At 39.2% G+C, this 14,758-nt stretch overlaps 1 protein-coding gene across 1 annotated transcript in view; it reads left to right on the forward strand.

Moving 5' to 3' along the window:
* The window catches only part of LOC134001921 (disco-interacting protein 2 homolog C), a 60,578-nt gene that overhangs the window by 12,581 nt on the left and 33,239 nt on the right, over nt 1–14,758 (forward strand). The window contains exons 2-7 of the mRNA XM_062441104.1: nt 4,854–4,925; nt 5,593–5,697; nt 6,261–6,386; nt 9,720–9,917; nt 12,125–12,280; nt 13,961–14,080. Of these exons, the coding sequence (XP_062297088.1) occupies nt 4,854–4,925; nt 5,593–5,697; nt 6,261–6,386; nt 9,720–9,917; nt 12,125–12,280; nt 13,961–14,080 (777 nt within the window). The remainder of the gene's footprint in view (nt 1–4,853; nt 4,926–5,592; nt 5,698–6,260; nt 6,387–9,719; nt 9,918–12,124; nt 12,281–13,960; nt 14,081–14,758) is intronic.

A 14,758-nucleotide genomic window follows, 5' to 3' on the forward strand; every position in this document is an offset into this window, starting at 1 on the left:
TTGCTAGGCAACTCCCTCCCTGCTCGGCTGCGCTGCAAGTGGAAGATGGCGTCTCCCCATGGACCATGTGTGAGTGTGTGTGTGTGTGTGAGAGGGAGAGAGAGAGAGAGAGAGAGAGCGAGAAAGAAGAAGCAGGAATGTTGTTATGTTGCGGTTGATCTGAGAAAAGGCCTGATATAACACACACACACACACACACACACACAGCGGCGCAGCACAGATGAGCAGATTGGACCCAGATGTTCTGGCCATTCTCCATGGTCAGATTGTGAAACACATACTCTTCTCTTTCTCTGTCTCACTCTGTTTTTAAAGATCTCTATCTATCTATCTATCTATCTATCTATCTATCTATCTATCTATCTATCTATCTATCTATCTATCTATCTATCTATCTATCTATCTATCTATCTATCTATCTATCTATCTCTCTCTCTCTCTATCTCTCTATCTATCTATCTATCTATCTATCTATCTATCTATCTATCTCTTTCCATATATCTATTTAGTTATCTGCCCATCTACCAATCAATCTATCTTTTTATTTATTTGTCCATCCGTCCTTCTGTCTGACCCGACACTCATTCTTTTCTTTCTTTCTTTCTTTCTTTCTTTCTTTCTTTCTTTCTTTCTTTCTTTCTTTCTTTCTTTCTTTCTTTCTTTCTTTCTTTCTTTCTTTCTTTCTTTCTTTCTTTCTTTCTTTCTTTCTTTCTTTCTCTCTCTTTCTTTCTTTCTTTCTTTTTTTTTTTCGGCCACATGTTATTCAGTCTCTCACTTCAGACCTGCTTCCAAACTGTGTGTTTTGTTTCCAATTGAACATTTCAGCACTATTTTGTACGTTTGAGTTGGAGAGTGGAGATCTGTGAGCTTGATTTGTAGTCCGCAGACTTCCTCAGGAACATATTGTTTGACTCAAAGAGGTTTCTTTTGGAGACTGGATCTGCTGCAATTATAGTTTTGAAATGGAAACTTTTCAATATTTGTTCCAGCGGTAATTTGTTTGGATGCATAAATGCACGACTGCATCTTTGCCCTCGAGCCCAGAGAAAAACAATCTGTATGCAAACACCTGAGTTCATCTTTTGGCAGATTGAGTAACAGTTCCCACTCAGGTGTGATAATTTCATTTATTTCAAATGGAACAACAACAACAGCTTGAAAAGGGCAACTTACGAGCAACTACAAAACAACAAGTGATTCACAATTTTTAAACAAGCTGATAGTTGGAAAAAAGGAGCATCTTTCTTGCCCTGTAAGCACATGTTTTTACTTTAGATGGAGAGTTAAGATGGAAGTTTGCAGTCAGTTAAAGGATAAGTCTGTTGATAGTTAAAAAAGGGCTGCAAATAACAATTATTTTTATTTTCAGCGAATTATTTTGTCTATAAATATCATAAAATATTGAAAAATGTCCATCATATTTTCCATACCTCCTAAGTGAGGTTATTAAATATGTTGTTTTGCTAAGTCTAAACACCAAAGATATTCACTTAACAGAGAAATAAAACCACACTGGAGAAGCTGGAACCAGATCATTTTGGGCATTTTTGTTTAAAAAATGATATCAAATGGTGAATAAATCATCAATATAAGCTGCCAGTTAATTTTCTGGCAGTAAACTAATAGATTAATCAACAAATCATTGCAGCTCTAATTATTTTTTTTAAAAGACTAAAACAAATAATGAATTGGTCCACTAACAAGTAATGTCTGTGATATATCTTATTCCTCTGTGCAGTAGAGCTCTGCTGTTGTCCAAAAACTATTAAAAATACATCAGTGAGTCACTCTAATGTACTTGGTGACATGTTCCTTCATCAGCATGAACACACACTGTAGTATATTAAGACCTAATCCCACACACACCATCCTGTAGCCAGTAATACTCATTAGACCAATGAATGTGGATTCATCCGCCGCTTAAAATAGTCCCAAACAAATGCAGTGTTTCTTCCAGTTTGAGTCGCTGTAACATTTGCTAAAAACTACAGTGACTGGCTGTTTTAGTAAATCGCTGAGCCTTTTTTTAAATCAATGAAACTGTATATTTGTGATTCAGTAGCAAAGTCAGAAAGTATTTAGAGTAGAGCTGCAACTATTTGAATATCTGTGGGTGTTGGGCAAAACAAGACATTTGAGGACGTCATCTTGGGCTTTGGGATACAGTGATCAACAAGTCTAACCATTTTCAGACATTTTATAGGTCAAACGTCTAAAATACTCAACAGATTAACCAATAATGACAATAATGGTTAGTTTCAGCCTTAATTGCAGGGACAGACTGGCATGTTGTTGGTTTTGGGGTCTTCATGGGATTTATTCACATCAGAGAAAATCTAAAATATCGCTAGGGCTTATACTTCTAAAATTAATGTTTACTTCTTCATAACGCAGAAACATCTGTTAGTGAGGTCAAACCCTCATTTGTAAATCATTTCCACATGTTTCGAGGAGAGTAACATTTTAAAACTCAACAGTGTGGTTACGTTTACAAGCATATTGAATGTCAGCATGCTTACACTCTTATTTTGCTGATAGTGTTACACAGTTTGATCTGATTTGGTTTCATCTTGGTTTTTTCGGTGAGTAAAACCTCTCTGTAGCAATCCAATACAAATCAATAATTAGCAAACTGGTGTGAGGCAGTTTAGCAGCATTTAATGAGGACAAACAAGGAGGTATTAGCTCTTATTAGACCTGTTGCGAGGACCCTGGGGTGCTGTGATTGACAGGTGGTGGTGGTTGTGAAGGGAGGGGGCACGGCAGGGGTCGCTTAGGCAGTGAACACCTCCCCCCTCAGGGATTGTAATGAGTTTCTCCATGGCCGGCCCTCCACGCTGACCTCTGTCCTCCCATCTCTGCTGCTGCCACTGATCTTAACAGTCCACCTTACTAATTGTTAACATCACATTTCATCTCATGACAAGTAAAATCCTCTGATGGTAAAATTCCATCTGTTTATCAGGAAGTTTCAAGATACTGATGTAAAACAAAGTCAATTCAGCCTCTGACCAGATCATGAATGCTTTGTCTTTCCTGGGAAACTCCTCGGGGTCACAGGAGCCCAGAAAAAGAACAAGGGAGTTTGTGTCAGCAACAATAGTTACCATGGAGACTCAAAACAGACAGAATGAAAAGAGTTACTTAGCCAAACTGGTTGGCAAAAATATTTAAAAGCAAACCAACATATCTTGTAGGACATTAAAGCAACTGTAATCAATATGTATTTATATCTGTCATTAGGGCTGTGTGATATAATGTTATATATTGTGACATCGCATCATATTAAGCTCTATCGTTTATTTCTTTGTGTGCAAATCACACTTATTTCATAATTTGTCAATCTTTTGCATGGATATCATTCATAAATTACTCTTCTTGGCTTTTTACTTGGTAAAAGTTTTATTGCACTAACAGTAAAGTAACAAGTATAGTTGTTGTCAGTGTGGTTTCTTCACCTGGTTCACTGTCTCTCCTCTGCTGCGCTGTGTGCAGCACACATTGAGGGTTCAGCCCCGCCCACAGTTAAACACAGAGAGCAGAGGAGGGTAGTGCAACTATAAATGACAGCAAGACGCAATAGAGACTCACACACTGAGTAAATCACTATGTATGTTATCTAGCTAATTGTGTGTAGTGGTTAATTAATTAATGGTTCAGTGAGGGCGGGGCTCAGTCCTCCGTGTGTGTGTGTGTGTGTGTGTGTGTGTGTGTGCTGCACACAGCGCAGCGGAGGAGAGACAGTGAAGCTTGTACCCTATGGAGGGACTACTCCTGTCGCATGGATGTGGTTTCAGTATGAAAATATTGACATGTACCAGAAACTGTTAATTCATTGAATTTATAGAAAGTGTGCTATACCATGATGTGTATCATTATCTGGATATAAAAGGCTTCAATTACGATTTCTATCGCACAGATATGTCTATGAGATACTGCAGCTTCCCACTGCTTTACAGAGCTTTATAGTGAGTCATTGCTGCAACTTTACTGCTCTGGTTCACTTTCAGTGCTCTCAAAGTGTCGTTTTGGGCCGCAGCAGGCAGCTGTTCTCAGAGAAGTGGACAGTGATAAACACTTGCTTGATGGAGGGATTTTTTGTGTGTGTGTGTGTGTGTGTGTGTTACGGATATTAATTGTTAACATCCTGCAAGAAAGTAAGAAGGTGAACAGTGTACAAAAAATCCCAGCTCTACTTACGAGATAATAATGCAGTCATTCATTCATCAGTTTATGAAGGTGGCTCGGTTGGTTGTCATGGAGATTATCTGTTGACATACTGCTTTTAATTTCATCTGTAGCACTTTTCTGACTTTTCATCTAGCTTAAAAGTTAAGTGTTGAAGTTCAGTCTTGACCTCGGATACAACGGTTTGATAAACCAGCAAACAGCTCAGGGTCATTTCATTCATCTTTTCTGGAGCTTTCATCTGCTGATGTACGCCATCTGATATGGTTGAAAGCTAGAAAGAGCTTTCATAAAATGTGTCGAAGAAAAACTGTTGAACAATCCATGAGAAGCTTTACATTATGCTTTATTGCACATTTTTCATTTCCATCATTATTCATCACATTTTTATTTATGTATTTATTTATTTCATTTTTATCTTTAATTAACAGTCTAGAAATTAAATGATTGAGAGAGACAGAGGAGGTTCGGTGACATGCGACAAGTGTATCCGGCCAAACTCAAACTTAATATTGAAAATTGCAATTTGAAATCATAAAAACAAATGAATGAAATTGATTTCATTCATTCATTTTATAAACAAACAAAATGAAACCCCCCCAAAAAACATCCTGCATAGCCGTCACTGGCTCTCTCTCTCACTCTCTACCTCTATCTGTTTGCAGGGGACATCACTCAGAAGGGTTATGAGAAGAAGAGGTCCAAGCTGATCAGGGCATATGTTCCACATGCTGGAGGTAATTTAGCAACCTCTGACCTCCGCCACACACTCTTCTCCCTCAGATAAAATACGACGCTCCGGGAGTATCGATCATGAGTATCATGACAAATACAGATGCGATGATACTGTACTCAGTCGATTCAGTCTTCAGCTGCTGCCATTAGCGAATGTAGGTTAAGACTCCCTAGAGCTCAGCTTGGGCCCTCTCCTCTGTATCTGAACGCGCCGTAGTCACTGCTCGTTGCCTACACACACACACACACACACACAGGCACACACACACATACACAGCAACTAAAACACACACACACTGCAACTAAAACACTCACACATCCATCACACAATCTGGTTTATCCTCATCATTTATCACAGGAACGTACGATAGTTGTAGCTGGGTCATGAATTACTGAGGGACATGGTGGATATTTTCAGAAAGCAGCAATACAGTTATCACATTATTTTATTTTATGTTATTTTTTTTAATTATTTCATTTTCTGAAGTCAGAAAAATTTGATTTTTCTGCCGAATCAAATCATCTCCATGTTTGTTTTCTTTTTCGCACTGTATCTATTGCTTTTTGTGAAACGTGTATGTGCATGTGTGTGTGTCTGTGTGTGTTTGTCTATATATGTGTGTGTGCGTGTGTGTATCTGTCTGCCTGCTTGTCCACTTGCCTCTGTAGGAATGGAGGGTCCCATGTCTCACCGGGCCCCGCTCGGCCCTCCCGCTGCTGCCCGTTTCCACCGGCGGCGAACCTCTGGCACGAGAGACGAACGCTACCGATCAGGTACAGAACCTCCACTGAACGGAAAAAAACTGTGAATATTGAGAGACTTACACTCAGCAGGTGTGACAGAAATAAATGATAATGTTTCTCTGTAACTGCTGGATGTGGAAATAATCAGCTGTTTGCTAACAGTGATAACAAGTCAGTGTTGTGTTCTCTGCTTGTTTCTGCTGAAAGTGGGCAAAAAATCAGTTATTGTAGATTTCAATTATTATTATATTATTATAAAGTATTGAACCAACATTAAACACCACTCAACATGTTAATATTTAGTTAATAAATTAGAAATAATATGCATCAGTCGAAAATGGAACATTTTTGAAAATGCAAAGTCATTGCCTGTTATAATTGTTTTTATTGATATTTTACTAGTCTTATTCATTGTCACTTCACTACTGCAGCTACAGTATGTTGTTTTCCAAAAATTGAAATATGTGTCCTTTCATTGACGTTTAAATAAACCACTAAGATTAGCTCCAGCATGAAAACCGTGCACTCAGCCAGGAAAGTTTCATTTCTACCTCTGTGTTACTTCACTCTTTCTCTCTCTGTATCCCTCCAAGACGTCCACACCGAGGCGGTGCAAGCCGTATTGGCACGACATGTGGAGAGGAAGGTGGCCGTGCCCATGCCTTCCAAAAGACGTTCGCTGGTGGTGCAGACCTCCATGGATGCATACACACCTCCAGGTGACGAGACATATACAAAAACACACATTAATTGTTGTTTAGCACATGCTACAAAAATGCATCCATCTTCCAAAGTTAGCAAAAGTAAGTCTGTTGCTGAGCTGAGAGATCACATAAAATGGAAAGAATCATTCATGAATGTACATAATTGTGACCACCAACAGCACAAGCAACCAAAAAATAAAAGGTTAAATATCAAATCTGGGTCTTGTTCATTAAAGGAAAATGTCCTGAGACTTTGAAATAGTTGCACAAAAGAAGGAAGAAGAGAGAGGAAAAGGGAATAATAAACTATTTTCTTCACACACACACACACACACACACACCATGTTTCCATCACTTCAGGGGACATTACATTGACTTACATTCATTTACTGGACACTTATCCTAACCGTAACCATAACCACTACATGCCTAATCTTAACCCTTATCCTAAACTTAACATAACCCTAAACTTAGATTAACTTTAAATCAAGTCTTCACCCTAAAATAAATCATTTACCTTAAGGGGACTTGCTTTTTGTCCCCATAAGACAGGCGAGTCCCCATAACATAACTGTGTGAACAGATTTAAGTCCCCACAACATTAGGAATACCTAGTACACACACACACACACACACACACACACACACACACACACACACACACACACACACACAAACACACAGACACACGCTCACAGTGGTTATCTCAGCTGAACTGGGTTGTATTAAGCCTAAAATTTGACCCCATAGCAGCTGCCCTGTGCCCAGACAGGATTATGCTGTAATGCTGCGTCTCTGGTTCTCAGACGTTTTGAGTTCTGACAGAAACACACTCATTTCACTAAAAACTGCAAACAAGCACATTTTCTGAGGTACGGAAACCCGCTGAAAGACTTACAGCAAAAACAAACCGCACACAGTTGTAACGCTGCAGTCAGCCATCAGCAATTGGAAAAATACTGATTATTAGCAATTTTTCAGTGTTTTTGTGCACTCTGTGACCACAAGCAGACGCTGGCTGAAATGGGAGAGTGAAGTTGACCTTTACCTCCAATATAAGCTCATTAGATTGAACATAATCGGAGTTGAAAGCATAATTTTGCCGTTGATTGAATTTTAATGAAGGAAATGTAATAACTTTGTTCACTGATAATTTGCTTTTTAACCTTTGAGAAAACTCTTACGCAAACCTGACATCTGCCCAAAGCCTCATGCACCTGAAAACTCTTATCATGTTTTCCCGCAACACCCTCCATCAGTCTTTTGGGAAAAGTCTGAATCTGCCAGTCATGTTAGCTAAACTTAAGATTTCTGTTCACATTGACTGATAACTAATGAGCCTTCCTCTGCCTAATCAGCTGTGTTCAGATAATTAACTCCAATTAAAAGAGGTAAACTCTGCTTTCTGCAGCCTGAAGCCAGTTTGAACAGGTTCCGTTCTTGTGGCTGCGCTACTTAAGCTGACTAATTATTGGCATTTTGGGTCTGCAAGCTCAGGAGCCTGCGGTCTGTCAGTCAGAGGTCATAAAACCTCAGTGGTGAAAAGTGGTGACTCATGATCTGCTGTCTTTGAAGCATTTTGTTAATGAACTGAGACAATTACATTTAAATGTTCAATTAAGATTATCAGATGCAGATGTGGATATAAATGGTTACGGACAGTGTTTACTGACCTTACCTACCCGATAGGCTTACTTACCCTACATGGTCAAAAGTATGAAGACACCAGGTCACCCCATGTGAACATGGTTGACCATGTCATTATGAAGGTGGAACATGTCAATCCAAAACACTCAGCATTAAAGGATAAGTTCACAGTTTCTCAAGTATGTCTTCAAACAGCAGTCAGGTGTCCTCACTGTAATCATTCTTCCTTTTCATACTGACTATTAAAAGATCCTCTTAAAATGTGCTTTCAGTGTAAATGATGTAAAAGTTGATGTGAAGCTTATATGAGGCTTCAGCTGTCTCAGTTAGTCATATCAAGTGGATATATGCCACATTGGCAGTCTTTTTAGCATCAAATTCCCTCTTTGTGTTTCACTGTTGAGCTGTGGTGGAAGTATAGTAACAAAAAAAAGGGACTTTGGCATTAAAAAGACTTGATTTGACTCATTTGGACAGCTGAAGCTTCATATTAGCTTCAGATAAACCTTTAAAAACGTTTTTGCATTTTTTTTGTGGATTTTGTCCTCCATTACTTACTAAGTGCATTATGAAGGGATCTTCTAATGGTCCGTATGAACAGGAGGAATGATTACAAAAAATTAGGTTCCCTAAAAATTGTGAACCTATTGTTTGGATAAGATGTTGGAATCTGGCTGCAGGGATTTGTACCCGTTGCGCTGCAGGTTTATTATAAACCTCATCATGCGAGTCCTGAAGATATGTGTGTCCTTGAGTCTGAGGTGAAATTGAAACTGATATCTTTAATTACTTTACGTATTATCAGCCATTAAAGATGCTTCTGTGTACAGTCTGGTATCTCCCCCCTCACAGTAATAAATAAGGGGGCTTCATATATGTGTTTAATGTAGCTAAATAACAGAATAAGTCAAGTACATTAAGAATTTCATTGACAAAAACTACACCTGACTCACTCTCCTTCAAATACCACTCAGATGATGTATTTAGAGCCAAATGTATCCCACAATTCATCACTGTCTGCTGCGTCATACAAGTCCAGCTGTTGGCGTTAATGCACTGAAAAGCTGGTTTTAGGATCAACTTAATAAACAGACATGAAGAAGTTGTGGCGTGTCGGATTTAGGGTTTAGCGTATATTATTGATGTGCAAAGAATAAATTGTTGTAGACCTGCACGCTTCTAGATACCTCCATATAATATCTTGATTGTATCATTCCTGTCATAATACTATATGGTTGATTCTACCTGCTGAAACCAACATGAGCTCCACTGATTCATAGTACAGTATTGTACTTCATGAGCCACAGGAAGGCCTCATTAATCAAGCACTGAGCTGTGATGAACCTCTACACTTTTACAGTCTAAACAAGCACTTTGGCACTGCTGCAGATACCTGAAATTCATCACACAAGTGGCCACTTGACTGTAAACACCACAGCATTCAAGTTTAAGTGTTGGTTTTGGGATGGATTCAAAGTCTTTACTAAAACAGCCCTTTTTAAATTCTTTCCCAATCATGGCAGGTTTGCTTTGCTCGATATGTAAACACAACTTTTTTTTTCTCCTGACACATTTTTGATCTGGTTTTATCCACATTTAGACACACAGAACTGTTTTATTTTATTTCGCTGAATATAATATGCCAAATATGCTAATATGCCGGTTACTGACTCTCACTAGGCCTGTCCCCCCTGTGCTCAGACTCGTCGTCGGGCTCAGAAGAGGAGGCGGGGCCAGGTGATGACATGTCGGGCATGGAGCACTGGATGAGCCGCCCTTCCCAGTTAGGCCCCGCCCACCTGGGCTCCACCTCCTCCTCGTCCTCGTCCACGCAGAGCGGAGGCAGCGGTAACGCTGGGCGACTGGCCGACTCGCTGGCGCACACGCACATCTCGCACTCGCACCTGGCGCACACGCACCTGGCACACACGCACCTGGGCCAGTCGCACCACCAGCAGAGCCACCTGTCACAGTCACACCATGGTAAGAGTTTATTGCTTCTCACTTGGTTGGTTGGACTCTGTGTGTGTGTATGTGTTTTCTTTGTATAATTTTAAATCTGCACCTGTTAGTCTAAAAACGTCCCTCTTTAACACTTTACTGTCATGTATGACAAGGACAAACAGTAAATAGTCACATTTTTACTTGAAAAATGACAAAGTATTAAACAATTATCAACATAGCTGCCGATTAATTTTCTGTCAGTCAGATAAGACATTAATCGACTTATCATTGCAGCTCTAATACACATAGACTCGAATCTGCTTGAGTGTAGATGTTGAAAGTGAATATATCTGGTTTTACAGATTTAAGGTTTATAGACTGTACCTTCTTACACAGTTAATATAATCTACTAATGTGAATGAATGCACTTTTTACATAATGTGCATATAAAATCCTATATATTCTGATAGATAATTATTCTTTATTTGATCTTTTTACCAAAATGATCCCTTCTGTCTCATGTGTTATATTACATAGTGTCTTTTTTATTCACATACTGGTCGTACAGTATTTCACAGACATTTTCCCACTCAAATTCCTAATGCAGCCTGTATCCTGAGTCCTGACACCCTTTATGATGCTATAATCAATTTTCATTCATTATTCATTGATTGTTTCTGCCTAACATACTGTAACATTGACTCGTCTCTCTCCTATTTGTCATGTTATTTATTGCTCTAAGAATCCTTGCAATGTTATGTTACCTTTAGCTTTGCATCAGTGTGTAACCTCATAGTAAAACAGCTGAACTGTATGTATGCATGAAGGCATCGGACACCTGTCTCTGAAGAGGAAGGGAGCTCTGAGCGTGGCGGAGAATGGAGGATCTCTGCGACGGTCCTGCGAGTTTGGATCTGATATGTTGTGGCCACCACCACTGGAGTCAGACGGTACGTCCCACCCAACACATCCGGTGTTTCCCTTTGACTGTCAGGCGTTGTCAGGTTATGGTAACCCATCGTTGCTAACTTTAGAACTTTCTTCAGCAATTCGGGAAACAACAGATGATACTTTTCTTGGTCTTGACGCACTGCAGCATTTATTAAATGACACACTATGTAGCCTTTACTTTACACTCACTGCCATTACAACTTACTGCTAACATTTTCCTCTGCTCACATTCACCGTCACTTTTCAGACGCTCCTTCACCCACTCAGCCACTCACTGTGTGCGCACACACATTACGCACTGCCCTATTTCTTGAAAGGAGTTATGCTACCATAAGTTTCCTAGGCAACGACACAGAGGTTGACTCATGTTTCTGAACAGTGCTGCACAGAGGCTCCCAAACGCTATTGATTTCCAAATGAATGGATATGTGGCATTAAAATAAAATGACTTGGCCCGGTAGCCCAACAGGTCTGTACAATTATAGGAGAAACACTGACATATGCAGTACCAGTCAAAAGTTTGGACACACTTTCCCATTCACGTCAATGAGAAAGTGTGTCCAAACTTTTGACTGGTACTGTATATTAAAAGGTTTTACCTATCATTGAATTTCTGCAGGCTGTTGAAATGTGTTTATTAGACTAAAGTTTCATTAGAGTGCTGAGTGTCAACTGATTAGTCACAAACAGACCTTTCCAACAAAGATCTGACACCTGTAAATGGTTTTTAGATGTGTGTACTCTACACACCGTTTAATATTGATTTAAGGGCGTTGAAAAAATATTTGCAAGCTTCATCATGTTTGGTTCTTTCAATGAAAAGAATTTGATGTGTTGTCTAAGTTTTATATACATAGTTTACACCTTGTATCATAAAATGTGCTTTTAATTAGAGCTGCAGCTAATGATTTTCATTATTGATTAATCTGTTGATTTTATTGATTAATCAACCAGTTCTATACATTTGATCTATAATCTGTTATGGTGAAATATGTTAATTCACAGAGGACAGCTGTACTTTCGATTTATAAATTATACCAGTCACACCAGACCTCAGATCCAAATGAACTAAAAACTAATCTGCCATCAAAAGGTCTTTAATTTCCTGTAGACGCTGAACGGTGACTCACCCCTGACTGTTTGCCTGTTTGTCAGCCTGTTTTCTGCCTGTTCTCTCTCCATCTGCCTGCTTCACTCTCTCCCTCTCTGTCTCCCTCCAGAGAATCACTCGGCCCCCCCGGATGTGACGGGCTACTCGTCGGACTCGTCCCACTCCCACACCGAGCGTCACCACATGGCCAATATGGGAACCATTGCAAGGAACACGCAGAAGTATGGCAACGCAGAGCGCATGGAGACAGGCGACGGTAAGACTAATCACCTTCGCTGTGTGAAACACCGTCACAGTGTCAGCCTGATCCCAACCGGAGACTCTAACTAAAGAGTCTGAAGACAGTCTGATAAAAATAGAAAGTCTTTTATCAGGAGTTGGGCTCAAATTGGACCACAGCCTTAGAGAACTGACCAATTACTCTATGTCTGTTGATATCACTCCCCTGGATGAATCGCTAGGTCTTTTTTTTTTTTCCCTCCTTAGTGTTTCAAGGAAAGCTGATGAGGCGTCTCCCTGTTTTTTTCCAGCACGCTTCACAATCACACAGTCACAGTAAGAAAACAGAGAGCTGCTCAGAGCGACCACAGCCTGTGGGACACTTACTGTAGAGCAAGCGCAAGAAAAAGAAAAGAAGTCTGCTGCCTGGACTGTAGTCAGTTCAGTCAGACTGGAACCAGCAAACCTCTGTACTTTGTAACTGAATACGCTTTCAGAAATTATTGTAAATAACAGAGCGACTCCTAAATACTTGTAGGAGGCTGAGAGCATCAACCTGCAAGAATCTGCAGGAGGAAACAAAGAAAACATATTGCTTCAGACTAATCATTATTTTAATAAACAATTAATCATTTTGTTATTTTTTTAAGCAAAAATTATTTGATTCCAGCTTTTTAAATGTGGATATTTTCAGATTTCTTTAGTATTCTGACAGTAAACTGAATATATAAAGTAAACTCTGGATTTGGACTGTTGGTCGGGACAAAAAAGACATTTGAGGACATCCTCTTGGGCTTTGGGAAACAATGATCTCTATTATTTTCTGATATTTTATAAATCAGATTACTAATATATTGATTAATGGAGAAAACAGTCAACACATTAATCAGTAATGATTACAATCGTTAGCTGTAATTGTTCATTTGTAAGTCTGTAATTTCATCATGAACACTGATGTTCTTTATTAAGCGATGTTTGATATGAAATCAGTGATAATGTGGAAATTAGAAAATAAATCTAAGATAACAGCATTTTATCTGCACTAATGATTTGTCATCACTGCATTCTTCTCCCTCTTATCCCCTAATATATTTATTCCATATTACGAAAATGTCTTTTTTCTAATGCTTTCTATTTACAGGGTGTGTGTTTTTTCTTTTAGCTTTTTCTTACACACAGCAGGTCTAATGACGACAGAATGATGCATATTTTTTGAAACCTACAGAAGCAGCGAGTGTTTCATTTTAGTTTGAATATGTTTATCAGAGAAACGTCTGCCTCCAGCAGCAGCTAAATCAATCAAAGTTTATTTTCTTCAAGTATAAAAATATCAAACATCCATTATACATAATAAATATATATAATATATATATATATATATATATATATAGGTTTTAAGTGTAAGACATTTATTGGTGTTTACAACATTTACACTTTGTAATGTGTGTATTTTCAGCGTTTAAAAGGTATTCAGCATCATCTTCATCACCACAGACAGCAGACGTTAAGAAGCTCTTAAGTGCTGCTTTGGGAGACGCGTGTAGGAAATTTAAGAGCATCCGTAAAAACCTTGATGATCGATCTTTATCAGGAAACACAGCCCTGATCACAGGCCTGATTCTAGTCCATTTCACTATAAATGACTATTACTCTCAGGGAAGGTGATACTGTCGCTGCCATGGTACTCATTTCTTCATGTGTGTGGTTTTCCTTGTAGGGGTCCCAGTCAGCAGTCGTGTGTCGGCTAAGATCCAGCAGCTCGTGAACACGCTGAAGCAGCCTCGCAGACCTCCACTACGAGAGTTCTTTGTGGATGACTTTGATGAACTTCTAGAGGGTCAGAGGCCGTCGTCTGTCTGTCTGTCTGTCTGTCTGTCTGTCTGTCTGTCTGTCTGTCTGTCTAACTGTCTTTAGTTACATTACCTGATGTGACTTCACACTTTGGAGTCACTGAGTTTCTTTTCAAGTCCAGAGGGAGGCACAGGAAAGGTTTTTTTAGGGATATGTTTTGCTGGGCATTTTTGCCTTTAATCCATAGCTGGTAGCGGAGAAGCAGACAGACCATGTGTTGGGTAGATGAGGACCCCACATGGTCCTTGTGTCAGTGTAACAGGATGTAAAATAAAGCTGGGCATATACCGTAACTTGGTATCCAGCAGCAGGCAGTGAGTGTAATCAATTAGAAGTAATATGGATGCAAATATCATTATTTAGCATTTTTGAGCAGATATGATGGATTGCTTGAGGGCAGCTTAATGCAGAGAAATAGAGGAAGTAATAATCAATAATTATTGTAACTGTCTTTATCATTTTTAGTGTTTTGGGTTATGTGTTTATATTAAAAACCCGCTAGGAAGTATCCTTCCCACGTATGAAAAGGGTCCTACTTGATTCTGTAAGTGTACGCAGAAGGAACGTAGAAATATTTTGGTTTTGATTTCAACTGTTCTACGAAATTATCCAGAAATGACACGTGACTGAATGATGAAGTAAAACCATTGGTCGGCCGAATGCT

Source organism: Scomber scombrus, chromosome 20 (genome assembly GCF_963691925.1).
Source record: "Scomber scombrus chromosome 20, fScoSco1.1, whole genome shotgun sequence".
In the NCBI taxonomy this organism is placed as follows: Eukaryota; Metazoa; Chordata; class Actinopteri; order Scombriformes; family Scombridae; genus Scomber; species Scomber scombrus.